The sequence below is a fragment of the Thermobia domestica genome, chromosome 8, assembly GCF_964235325.1.
Source record: "Thermobia domestica chromosome 8, izTheDome1.hap1.1, whole genome shotgun sequence".
Taxonomy (NCBI): Eukaryota; Metazoa; Arthropoda; class Insecta; order Zygentoma; family Lepismatidae; genus Thermobia; species Thermobia domestica.
This window is the reverse complement of record NC_137461.1, coordinates 23,605,103-23,619,509: the sequence shown is the minus strand read 5'-3', so window position 1 is coordinate 23,619,509 and position 14,407 is coordinate 23,605,103. Positions and strand designations below refer to the sequence as shown.

The window sequence follows — 14,407 nt, the reverse complement described above, 5'->3', positions numbered from 1 at the left end:
AAAAAAATAAAATAAAATAACCTGATTCGTCTTCATTCCTTCTACAAACAAATTTTTAGTTTAACTCCCCATGTTTATGCCCTAGCCTAAACACTGCCTGTGGATTACCCGTATAATCCGTAAGAAAGAAAAGTTCTAAATACGGGTATACGGATGTTTCATAAACAATCAAAATAGAGTATATATGTATCAGCGCCACTAGTACATTTCATTGCATAGTGCCTCCACAGCAGTGTTGCCACTATTTAAGTTCCAACCCTCGTAGTTTCATCTAAATATAAGGATCCTTCCGCATGGCAAGAGGTCCACAAAAGGTGTCATATAACAATATATATATATATACACCATATTTATTACTAGCAGAATCCCCGTTCTTTGTACGGGGAGAATACGTTTCATTTTGGACCTAAAAGACACCAAAACTGCCAACAATGAACTTAGGGACCCCAGAAACTATGAATTCGACACTAGTATGGGTCATTTTCAGTTATTTTTACATATCACCCCCCTTAGAAGTACTAATGGGGGCTGAATTTGGATTTAAATGGCATTGGAAGTGTCACTTTTCAACTCAGCGATCCCGAAAACTATGGATTCGACACTCTCGTGGACAACACTCGTTATAACAGTATTTCGTGTGTGTTTTCCATTTTGTTGTTACATGTTGATTGCAATTTTCATGTTCTTGTTTATTGTAAAATTTCCCTTTCTTTTAGTAAAGTGAAATAGTAATTCTTTCTTTTTTCTCTCTTTTTTAGGCCTTAGTGCAGAAAACACTAGAAGAGGAAAATGTTCATGGGATTAGCTGTAATGTTTTTACTGTAAGTTATGATTATTATTATTATTATACACTGAAAATTTTTCGCAGATGAACTCTTAAAGAAGTGTGTCAACCCCAAGCAGCAATGTAAATCATTTTACCTAGCTAAAATTGTAAAACCATATAGAATATTAACACATTCATATCTAGTAATTAGATTCCGTACTAAGTATTAGAATTGTGGGTAGAGTTGAAAAACAAAATTTATGATAAAAACCAATAACCGTGATTTATTGGGTTTAATCATTGTTTTTGTTTGAATTAGTTTTTTTTTTGGTTTATATAAAAAACTTATTTTGAAATGTAGTATTAATATTAGAATACTAAATACAGTTCTTCCATATAACCTCTTCGGAGGCCAAGTGTCGTATACGACACACAAAATTAACATTATTTGTTGATATTAGGGATGGCCAAAATTTTTCGGATCCGGATATCCCGGATCCAGTGAGATCCGGATCCGGATCTTGCCGGATCCGGACCTAGATCCGGATCTCGGATCCGAATTTCAGATCCGGATCTCGGATCCGAATCTCAGATCCGGATCCCGGATCCGAACCTCAGATCCGGATCTCGGATCCGGATCCGAAATTCGGATCTAGGATCTGGGTCCGGATCTCGGATCTGGGTCCGGATCTCGGATCTGGATCCGAAACTCGGATCTCGGATCTGGATCCGGATCTCGGATCTGGATCCGAAACTCGGATCTTGGATCTGGATCCGGATCTCGGATCTGGATCCGGATCTCGGATCTGGATCCGAAACTCGGATCTTGGATCTGGATCCGAAACTCGGATCTCGGATCTGGGTCCGGATCTCGGATCTGGGTCCGGATCTCGGATCTGGATCCGAAATTCGGATCTCGGATCTGGATCCGAAATTCGAATCTCAGATCTTGATTCGTATCCAAACCTGCATCTGAAATTGTGATGATAAAATTGAATATATAAAATTCGTCAAAACTTTTTTTCAGATTCACTAATATAGTAGGTTGCTGTGCTTTTAAATGTTTCCATAACACGTTTGTGTTACCTTTGTTCTTTATTTTATTTTAACCTTGTAATATTTACATCGAAGTCTCTTTAGTAAAATATTTCCAAGTTTGCCTTCTTCCCATTTCATAGTATACTGAATTGTCTGAAAACTGATGTAAATGGTAACAAATTCTTCTATTTAGCTCCTCTTCGAAACTTAATGTTAACTTCACATTGAAAATGTTTATTTTATTCTTAGGAAATAAACTTTCTTATTTTCTCATTTACAAATGAAATATCTTTTAGATAAGACCCTTCTAATCGCAGGAATACTGGACAAAAGAAACTCTTTATTAATAGTAGTTTCTGACTTACTAGAGTCCAACCATCAACAAATGTAATAATGAATATCTTTCACTTCGAAGGTACAGCAAAAAATATAGACTGGTTGGCGTGGAACAACAGTAGATTTGTAAACATACACACGAGAATTTCAGAAGAGCGATATAGTTGTGTAGTATTATTAGTATTAATAAAAGTGTTCGTTGTATGACTTTATTACCTAACTTATGGCTTGCCCTTCTGAGGTCAGGAGTTTGTTGAAGGAATAAATATAAAAGAGATTTCTGTTATTTTTTCTTCACCCTCCAGGTTTCTTTAATCGTACATTGCAGGACGTAACCAAAACATATCCATGCATCGTATCATTGAAGCGTTTTGTGTTTTGTATATTAAAGTATTCAAAAATATTTAACATATTCGCATTTGTTCATGTGATCTCAGGTTTAATTCTCGGTGGAAAATACATGAGAAAATTGAAAGCTGAAAAAATATGAAAATAGTATTTAAAAGTCAGGAAATTGATATTAAAACTTTAGCTATCTATTGGGACTGTAAGGCTGTAGTTAAATTAACCCACACGTTTCGTGAAGATATATTACGTCGTTATTGTTTATTTACTATAAGCTACCAGATACATCCTCAGAGGCCACTTTACACTGTAGTAATCAACAGATGAAAACATTGGAAAAGGAATGGAAGGAAAGTCTCCAGAGCATTAGATCAAGGTACTAACCTAGCATTTGCCCAGTATAACTGAGGAACAACCCTGGAAAATCCTCAGTCAGGATGGCTGGTCTCCGAATTCGAACCCGGTATTATCCAATTGAGAAGCAAGAATCCTAACAAGTAGCCTGAGCTCGCTCCGTATTATTATTATTATTATTATTATTATTATTATTATTATTATTATTATTATTATTATTATTATTATTATTTAATTAACGTGATGTTCTAAAATTAGTGCAAATTAAACCCCACTTTCATTATTGCTGATGTTATAGTTAATAAGCCTACACGAGACATCAGTCCCCCGTCAAGAAAGAATACTAGAACTGGAATTCAGGAAGCGGGGGTGAAGAGATTAATGAGGATGAGGAAACTATGTACGATGCAAAAACTGATAAATTATGACTTCATCACAGATATATTCACTTACGTCAATTAATATTTCTCTGATACAGGGCACTCTTACTTTCTATAGTGGCAGGAAAATGGCCCGCTCTTGTAAACGAACACACTAAGCATGTGCATATAGGCGCAATGTTCGTGCAAAAGAAACATAGGTAAAACCAGAAAAAAATAGGGAAAGCAAGGGGAAAGTGATAAAACGCCATTCAGCTTAAAAAAAAAAGCTAAAAATAACTAAACTTAGAGCTACGAAAGACGCGAGGCGAATTTTATCGAAAAGATTGTTTTTCCTTGTGATTAGTTGTGCTAACTATGAACATGAATTAAAAAGAAAACAAGTAGCTAGCTCTGAATTTTGCAAACTGGTTGAAAAGAAAATATTGGAAAAAATTTAATAATAAAGAAGGCATTCATGATAATTAAAACAAACTAAATTCTTGGCACCCAGTCCCTTGGTTCCTACCAGCGGACTTACGTTCAAAGTGGGAAGGTGTAGTCAACGCATCGACACCCGAAGTCCCTAATGCCGGCTTTCTAGACTGGAGTCCGCTACCTTTTACTTAAGATAACTCCCCAATTGTCCTCACGATGCTGGGTCAACATCGAAATTGTTGAGTGCCTCTCCGGAAATTGAACCCATGACCACGGGCACCGAAGGCACGCGCTAACCTCTGTTTTTTATATATAAAAAGGTAACAGCTTTTATCAGATTATTGAACCTGTTGAACGCTTTGCACGGATTACACTGTAACCATTACGACACCACACAGACATAGAAGTAAACTAGGACAGTTAAAAACACCTATGCCCGAAGTGGGATTTGAATCCAAGACATTCACAGTAAACGATCCACAGCCTAATGCCGCAAACCACTCGACTATGGCTGTCGGGTTTTATCGGCTAATCTGTAGTATATTTAAAGTAACTGATTATTTTAAAAGTTGCTCCTAAATACTGACAATCTAAGTTTTATGTATCAAATATTTCCTGCGATAATACCATACACTCTCCGACTTCTATAGACGAAAAGCCATAGTTACCCACATTATCTAATACAGAAATAAGTTCTGATTCTCTAGTAGCTGCTGATGGTGATAGTCAAGGTTCACCGAAGCATGATCCCAAACCCAAACTGAGATATTGATGTCACTGAAACGCCTGAAAAGCCATTGTGGGTAAGTGAATTGCCCACTTGTCAGGATGAAGTGCGATGGTGATGTGAAATGCGGGGCTGTCAGAGGTACTACTTACAATAATTGGATTTATAATATTCTAGGTTTCCGTAAACCCTCTTCAAGAAGATAACTGTTAATCTTAGCTTTGAAAATGTTACATAAAGAGTTTTATTGCTATCATTAGGTTGCATATAAATCTCTTTATTCCGGAATTATCGGATTTACTTTAACGCTTAACTTTCACATCTTTTCTGATTTACGAATATTTAAATCACGATTATCCCCTTAAGGTCAATTAGTGATATTTTAACTCATCTCGAACCAACTATATATATAGTTAGTCTTGTTATATGGGAATAATTGAGACCAGAAGCAGTCTACAGGCTAAGTTCAAATGAATCTTGGCCGACCTCCTGATAAACCACGTCTTTCCGCAAGGTGAATTGCGGCAATCCGATACCCACATGAGGAAATCTTCCGGTTCAAGTGAAAGCTTCCATAAGAATCAGCACCCTAATCGGTGGAATGTTTCTTGCTAATTTTTCCCCAATGTGAAAGTACCTAACTTTATTGTTAAAAATGAAAAGGCCTTTATTTCAAACAAGTCGCCATTAGAGTTTTCATATTTGAACACAACACTCATGAAAAGTCATGTTAAAGTGCGACTTACCCCTGAAAAAGAATATTTATCTGTTTTTAGTTTCTCGTGTTCCCCAAACTACATGCGGAATTATTGCATGTGCCTTCCGCTCGCATTACCTGGGTACAAACAGCTACGATCTTGGTACTAGCATATGTTTCGGTTTCCAGATCTCAAATATTTATATTTCAGCCTGATTCTATGTCTGAATCCGAAATTTCAAATCTAGATAAGGGGCACCAAAATTCATAGTTTATTCTCGGTGCTCATATTGTGATTTACTAAATAATTATTAAATCTAATTGTAAAATATACATTTGATATTTTGAGCAGACTAAGCAAGATAAATATACGCAAAAACTAGTCAATACTTGTCTTAACTGCTTATATTTTCTTAACTGTCAATGAAATAGGCGTATTGAGGAATTTTAAATATTCCAGTTTTGTACTCCGGTTTCAAATAAATAAATAAATAAATATATATATATATATATATATATATATATATATATATATATATATATATATATATATATATATATATATATATAATATGCGCATGTATTTCATCTCGGTCCTGCAACCGAGTGGACCTAGATTCGACATTGGAACTCTCATCCGGATCTTTTTTTTTTTTTTTTTTTTTTAAGTAAGCCAAGCATTTGATCTTTAGAGTAAAATGAAGGAAACAAATAGACTTGCCAATATTCGTCTTAATGTTCTATTCTCTTTTTCACTGTGAGGACTTCGTGAAATTACTTTCGGCGAATTTTAGATATTCAAGTTTATCATAATTTGGGTGGGATATGGGTTTGGATAAGAATCAAACTCGGAGATTCGGATTTCGGATCCAGATCCGAATTTCAAACCCAGATCCGAGATCCGAATCCAGATTCGAGATTAGAGATCCGGATCCAGATCCGAGATTCGAGATCCGGATCCAGATCCGAGATTCGAGATCCGGACCCAGATCCGAGATCCGGATCCAGATTCGAAATCCGAGATCCGGATCCAGATCCGAGATCCGGACCCAGATCCGAGATCCGGATTCAAAGGATCCGGACCCAATCAGATCCGGATCTTCGGATCCGGCCAGATCCGGATCCGGCCATCCCTAGTTGATATAGCGACAACATGGCACATACGATACATATATTTTGCGTCTCTTCTTTGTCGCCAGAGTAGGCACTGCATTTGGTAGAAACTTGATAATTGAAGAACGTTTTCCGTAGGTCCTAGGTAGTGTTTTTGGAGGGAAGAAAATATTCCAGAAACCGAAAGATAACACGAATTACGTAAGAATTCTACTTCTTTTTCTTTAACGCTTTATTTTTTGTAATGCATGTTGATTTATCTTGTTAAAGCCTTGAGGAAAAGAGCTGTATTTTGCTCTTCTATTGGGTTTGCGAGGAGTGGAAACCTTTTGTTTTATCATGTGTCGTATGCGACACTGTGAAACCAAATGTTACAAAAGATGATTATTCATAATGTACAGATCTCATGTTGTCAATCTCTTCACTTGGGTTTTATGGACATTTGACCTTGTTTTAGGTAATGGATATTATTGTTGTATTGTTTAGACGTATTAAATGTGTAATACACATAGGTGTGCGTAGTGGGGAGGCAAAGGGGGCAGACCACCACCAGAACATCGTTCTCACTTTTTGTTGTTGGAGTTCCAATGTGTCCTATATGACACACATGATTGTCAGTACTCTGTGTAAAAAAAAAAAAAAAAAAAAAAAAGTAATTTATCTTACTATTTGCATGTGTAGAACGTAAACATTACGAAAATATAAAATGTACAAGGCAAAACAAATTTTTTCTACTAGTGACACTGAAGAGGATAAACCAGCGTTTCCCAACCGGTGTACCGCGGCACACTGGTTTGCCGTGAATGGGCCGCTGGTGTGCCGCGAGGAATCGAAACAAAATTATTAATTTTATAGCAATCAAATTGCAAAACGTAGAGGAAATGTATATTCGTATTTCACATTAGTATGAACCTCTACACCTCTACTATGAATCTACAATTTTAAGTTCCATACCGGGTTAGTGTTCTGTACATTTCTAATGTTGAAAAAAGTATTTGTTACCATTGTTATGACCATTATTGCTTCTTCATTGTTGCAGACTATTTCGTAACTTGAAAATTTAAAGTATCATTCAATCCTTTCGACAACTTACCTACATTTGTGTTTTAAAAGTGAAAAAGATTTGTTTGTTCGTTCGTTATTTAGTGATCCTCCTTAGTAAAAGGTTGGATACAGTTCTTAGAAAGAAAGCGCATTTTTAAAAACCTGAGTTCAATATTTCATTGCAGTTGCTTTCTATTTTTAAATTAGAATAAAAAATAAGCATAATGATTTACCACGGGGAAAAACCAGTGATAGAGCTTTCTTCTCTGTAAGAAGGAGATCAATAATCACAGAAACAAATACCGCTGTGTTTTATATTTACAAATAACAATACCTGTAAGTGTGCCGCAAGAATCCAAGTAACACCCGTAGTGTGCCGCAAGTTGAAAAAGTTTGGGAAACGCTGGGATAAACGAATAATAAGCAATGATTAGCATTGTAGTTGCACTTTTGTCCTCGTTACTTTTACTAAGCCTTCTGTATTGTAAATTGAACTCAATTTGCTAAATACCGCTATAATTTTAAGGACAAAGAAGGTGAAAAAGCAATACCTCATATGCGCAGAATACTACACAGATAAGTAGATTTTGTAAAATAATATAACACAGATTTCATTTCAAATATCCTATACATAAGTACGTTATTACAGGACATTAAAGAATAATGGCAGTCACTGATACAAATAGAAACTATAAACTACTAGTATCAATTACCCGCTTCGGTGGGTTAAAATAAGAAAAAATAGTCATATGTTCCGTTCGTCAGTTACATTTTGCTATTACTGAAGCGCAGTGGGCGTCATTTAAGGAGGGGGCAATTGCCCCCCTCCCAAGAGCTTGAGGAATACCGTACATATACTTTAATCGATTGTCTTCTAATATACTACTACAAAACGTGAAAGTCTTATGTCGGTGGTGCTCTTGCCCCCCCTAAGCGAAGTCTGGAATGACGCCCCTGCTGAAGCGGTCTCTGATATCGGTCATTTTCGATCATATATATATATAAATATATATGATATTTACAAGGGCGGATCCAAGGGAGGGCTATAGGGGCTCTTACATATACACTGGGTAAAATGGACTTCAATCCTGGTTTACACTGGATAAAACGGCAAACTATGGTTTAGCCCCTCCCTTGATTATATTCTGGATACGCCATTGTATATATATATATATATATATATATATATATATATATATATATATATATATATATATATATATATATATATATATATATATATATATATATAATATGTAATATCCCCTCCTCCAAGTTGCAGGCCTGAACTTAGATTTAAACGGCATCGAAAGTGTCTCTATTCATCTCAGCGACCCCGAAAACAATGGATTCGGCACTAATATAGGTCATTTTCGATTATTTCTTCATATTTCTTCTTTCTCTAAATTACACCGTCACAGTGAAATGATAAAACCACCCAGGCCTAAACCTCTCGTTTATATTGAAAATTTGATCAAGATCGATCGGGTGGTTCAAGAGTTATTAAGTCATAAAATAGTGACTTTCATTTTTATTTGTATAGATAAATAGGCCCTTCGCACACCATGATAGTTCTGTGGCAGGCTTGTCGCGGGTTAATGAATTTCCATTTGTTACAATTGATGTGGCTTGTCGCGGAAACTTGCTACCTGACACAAGCTAAGACCTTCGCACACTACGCGACTTTGTGTGTCGAAGATGCGCCACAATTGGTCTTTTCAGTAACCACTAATTAGATTACTCATTTTGAAAGATGAACTCAATGGAAGCTTTCGACACAGAGGCTTTCATTGCAGAAATTCAGGCACAACATAGTATATGTAACTCCAGCAGTGATTCCTATAGCAACAGAATTCAGAAGACGAAAGTATGAGAAAAAGTGTGTTGGGTATTCCATAGTGGATTCCTGGATATGCCATCGAAAGAAAAGAATCGTATCTGTAATACACTGCATATTGCAGGGCATTTTTAAAACTACTTTTTTGTGTCCAAATGGATATCCAGGCGCAGCATTTACATACCCAGGCCCAGCAGTTTGGATACCCAGTGCACTTCATAAATCTCCAAATTACTGGAAGATACTTGAACAATAAATTACTTGAATTACTGTAAATTTAAAACTAATTCAATATACTTTGGTTTTGTGACTATATATATTAGCTTGTATTCTGTTGATAGGTATAAAATTGGAGAGCTTTATTCTTGAAATTTCAGATATTCCTCTTTCTTTCGTTTCGCGTAGTCATTTGTCTACCTCGAGATGCTAGCACTTTCATTCTACTCTAATACAGAGAAAGTTAATAGACCGACTAAAGAAGCCGAAGTCTTACATGCAGTGGCGTATTTAGGGGGGGGCTTCGGGCTTAAGCCCCCCCGAAATGTTACTTACTATAGTAAAGTATATGAAATGTCCTGCAGAATTTTCACATTTTCAGGCAAAGCCCCCCCCCCGAAAGTTAGCAAAGCCCCCCCCGGAACAAAATCGTAAATACGCCACTGCTTACATGTAATGGTCCAAATGATGTTTGGCTTGTATACCTTTTGAATAGTCTCTGAGAGAAAATAACAGAAGAAGACAACTTGCTATTTGTATATTTAGTTTTTATGAAATGCAATTTTTACTTATCTTTAGCTTACTACACTGTTTTGGTTCGTTACAATTAAGGTATGGAATATATAGATAGGAATCCAAATAATATGGGACAGGTTAAAATTTGAAGTGTGAAAATAATACTAGAAATTAACCAGTTACAAGTTGAATAACACCCTTTTAAAACAGGAAAGAAGCCAAACAATGTGAAACAGATTGGGATTTAAAGTGTAAAAGTTATACTAGAAGTGAAACCACTAACCAAAAGGCTTTTACATGTTATGATTTAAACTATTAATAAGATTAAGTCACAAGGATAAATTTTTGATTACATTGTTTCCTAAAAAATAAGTATTGGTAGTAATATTTAGTATTGAGTACATACGTATACACATAAAATGATTTCGTTAGGGAAATGTTTAATCAAATTCACAATATTATTTCCTTGTTCAGTAGTTTGAGTCTTGTATTGTGTGCTTTGTTTCCTCTCCATCTGTACTAATAGCGTTTCTTTGTCCTTGTCCTGTCTATCTCCAACTTAAGGGGGCAGACTACTAAATATTTTTAAAAGCTAACAATTTTTCTTTTGCCTATTTTTCGTAAGTGAAAAGAGATAATGAAAGGTAACTTACCACAATAATAGATAATGTTATTCTACACCCGAAAATACGAATCGGAAGAACAATCAGTGTTGCAATCAATAGAAATGACAGTGGCCAAAATTTGAATTACTTAAAAATCGTGATTAAGTGAAAGACTAGAAAAATGAACTCAACGGCAATTGATGACTTATATCTGTGTTCCTTGTTAACTACTTTTTAAATAATAATTGTATTTATTTTGTAATAACTTACATAAGTTTTTACAAAATAAATAAGTTATTACAAAATAAATACAAATAATATTTAAAAAGTAGTTAACAAGGAACACAGATATAAGTCATTAATTACCGTTGAGCTTATTTTTCTTGTCTTTGACTTAACCAAGATTTTTGGGTAATTCAAATTTTGGCCACACTGTCATTTCTCTGTGGATTGCAAGACTGATTGTTCTTCCGATTCGTATTTTCGGGTGTAGAATAACATTATCTATTATTGTGGTAAGTTACCTTTCATTATCTCTTTTCACTTACGAAAAACAGGCAAAAGAAAAATTGTTAGCTTTTGAAAAATATTTAGTAGTCTGCTCCCTTAAAAATATGGATATAAAAATAAATGAATGAATGAAGGAAGGAAAATATCCAATTATGATAGCGCACTGCGGTTGTTTCTCTAGCGCGTAAGTACCGGCCTGAAGGCGAATCCGAGCCAAAATGAAAAAGAAACTGTCCGCTTGAGTATTGATGACGGTTTAATCGGAAACGAAACGGTTAGCATACGTGTGACGTCATTTTGTATGTCACGTGGCCAACGAAATAACACGGTATGTCATTATTTCAAAAGTGTACTGGTACATTATACAAAAATTCACTTTTAAAAAATATCTTTGCGTTTGAATTTTGCTATGTGTCAAGGGCCCTTTTGCGCCTGGATATCCAGTAGCGATTTCTTAAAAAATGCACTAGCATATTTGCAATTTTGTTCTTTCTTACATTTTCCAAAATTCGGTACCAAACCAGTGAACTGTTTGATAGAAATTGCAGCATATTGCAGCATAAAACTACATTGTTTATCGCTTCACTTTATTATTTCAAATTAGACTTTAAAAAATAGCGAAAATGAGCAGATATTTCCAAATATATTTTCACAAACTGCGATCCCCCAGGCCAATATGTAATTTTATAACATTTCGTTATTTTTTTTTAAATATAGGCCTATGTTCTGTGTATTTAATATGTACACTGTATGAAAATGTAGAAAATAATGTTTTATAAGCACTTACGCATAACACTGATGCCTCGTGACATTCCATAATGAAATTTATAAAAGGAGGTTGTGGAACTTGAAGGTAATACATCATGTAGTCAGTGGCGGATGTAGCAATATAGGGCCTTATGCAGAGTCGTTCTGACGTGTGATTAGCGCCTTACTAAAGTGATTGACTAACAATGGGCGTGCCAGCCGGGGGATGAGGGGGACGCGGTCTCCCCAGAAATTTTCTAGGAAGGGATTGCCCCCCCCCCAGAAAATTGTATAGCTACTACTAGTAACCATGAATTCCTGCACTGTAATGCCGGTATTTTTGTTGATTTTTTTGTTATTTAACAGAAAAAAAGTTAGTAATTTAAGATAAAAATTCTGTGTAAAAGAATGTTACTTTGTACATGGTATTTTTGTAAATTATTAATATGAAGTGGCGTAAAATTACAATTTAGTTCATCAAAAAATGCTAGAATTTCTTGTAAGTTTATTGTAAAATAAAACAAAAAAAAAAATGTCCTAAATTAACGTTTAAAAATGTATATCAATTTGCAAACAAAGGCTTAAATATTTTTGCGTAGGAATTCTGTATTTCATATACATTATTTTTCAGTGTATTAGAGTAGTAGTTGCAATTTTGTAGGTTGTAAGTTTTATGAAAACGAAAATCAATTGTATACTAGCAGTAACAAGAAGGATGGATGAATGCTGGCAATATTATGCGGTAAGGACAATAGGAAGATAAATCTAATGTTGTCAAGACTTAACTTACAAGTGAAAATTGTATGAGCTTCTTGTCAGAAATAGCTCCCGATCAAAATCGGAATGCAATCACACACACATTCTCGAGCCATTCATTGCACTTTTTAAAATTGCAGTTTGCATTTTCTGTGTAATTTATATATATTTTCATCGAGAAAAATTTATTAACTCTTTGTGCTTGTATAAATGCTGGTACATTCACCGTGAAGTCTTTTGAGTTGTCGCCGTCAACATTGACAAATTACTGACATACAACAAGTAAGATAATTTACAACAAGGAATTGTTTGTAGAATCACGTCTTTCCTCTGTACGTGAAAGATATTAATCACTATCTTTTAAGTGTTGAAACATTTTATCTTATTCAGACTCATCAATCTATTTCTGTGTAAGCATTATCTAAGATTTGTTCGTGATTTATATCTACTAAGTAGTTAAAATATTAAATAACCTCAACACGTGAATTTCGAGTTCAAGGCCATACCTCACATAAATAAACTTCTACTGCAAATTTTATTATTATTTCTTTTAGCACGTCTGGTTCCGTTTTCGATTTTCTGTACATAGCAAAAGATAATGGTGTTAGTATTACCCAATTTTAACACAGGCCAGTGGTCCTAGCGTGACTACCTTTTGATCGTGTTATTTCAACACCAAAGTTCAGTGTTGCGGTTAACACAGGCCCAGTTTTGCGGTTAATACACGCCCAGTGTTACCGGGTTGACACAGCACTAGTGTTAAGTTGTGCGAATGTAACACTGCAGTTACGTTGAAGAATTAGATGAATGAAGGAAGGAACCCGGAAGTTACGTAGAATTGTCCTGTACTCCTACTTTGTCGCTGGAATTACTACTTTGAGATAACACCGGCAACTTTGTATTATTTTACGAGATCTACCGTTCTCTCTGTCTTCTTATCAACTCGATATCTCACCTATGAGGCCTTCGTTGCATATGATTCTTACAAATTCTTACAGCGATCGGTAGCTCTCATATAATCAGATAAGGCACCAGTATTCACTCAAGATCGCATTTTTTGAGAGAGATGCCTACTGGTTATTCTAATGACGAATTGTTGTATGAATTTACATTATTAGTGTAAAAGTAAAGCAAAGCCACAGCTGCAAGTAATTGTGATTATGGACTAAAAAACTATATTACTTTTCAAAATTTAATTTTTCCAATATTTTAAAAATTATATGGAGAAAATTTAAAATTACAACATCCCTAGTAAGTGCTGACAGTAGACCCAACAATGAGAAACGGTATGATAGCCAACTGTCAACGTTGGCTGCTTTGCCGACCATTTGCCAACGTTTCCCGCTTTGCCGACCGTTTGCCAACAAACTCAACTGCCAACGTTGGCCACTTTGCCAACCAACTGAATTGCCAACATTGGCTGCTTTACCGATCATTTGGCAATCAACTTAATTGCCAACTTTGACTGCTTTTCTAACTATTTGCCTATCAATCAATTGCCAACGTTGGTCACTTTGCTGACTATTTGCCAACCAACTCAATTACCAACGTTAGTCACTTTGCTTGCCATTTACCAACCAACTCAATTGCCATTGTTGACCGCTTTGCTGACCATTTGTCAACCAACTCAATTGCTAACGTAACCCCTACGAAAGAAGTTAAATTACGATTGAGAGTATGAGGTCGAAATCGTTGTATAAATGACGGCAAATAGTTGGTTGGCCAACACAACCTAAAAACAACGTTGCGCCAACATACAGTATTTTAGAGGTTTATTTTTGCAATTAGCAACTCTCAACCATGTCGACCATTAGTCTACGTAAGGCCTACCCAGGTATGCTGCTAACGAGTTTCTCACGGTCAGAATAATATGTAAAAGATTTAGTTGCACTAGTGCCATCTATACGATGTTTTTATCAAACACTTAAAGCCTTCACACCACTATTTAATCCGAGTTCACTTGGGCTATTATATATTTCTTTTCGGTCTTTTAGTAGACTGCG

At 35.4% G+C, this 14,407-nt stretch overlaps 1 protein-coding gene across 2 annotated transcripts in view; it reads left to right on the top strand.

The window, feature by feature from the left end:
• LOC145692790 (uncharacterized) overlaps positions 1 to 14,407 on the top strand; it is a 163,485-nt gene that overhangs the window by 106,522 nt on the left and 42,556 nt on the right. For both annotated transcript variants that reach the window (XM_081768268.1, XM_081768269.1), the window contains exon 2: positions 759 to 821. In XM_081768268.1, coding sequence (XP_081624394.1) covers positions 759 to 821 — 63 coding nt within the window. The remainder of the gene's footprint in view (positions 1 to 758; positions 822 to 14,407) is intronic.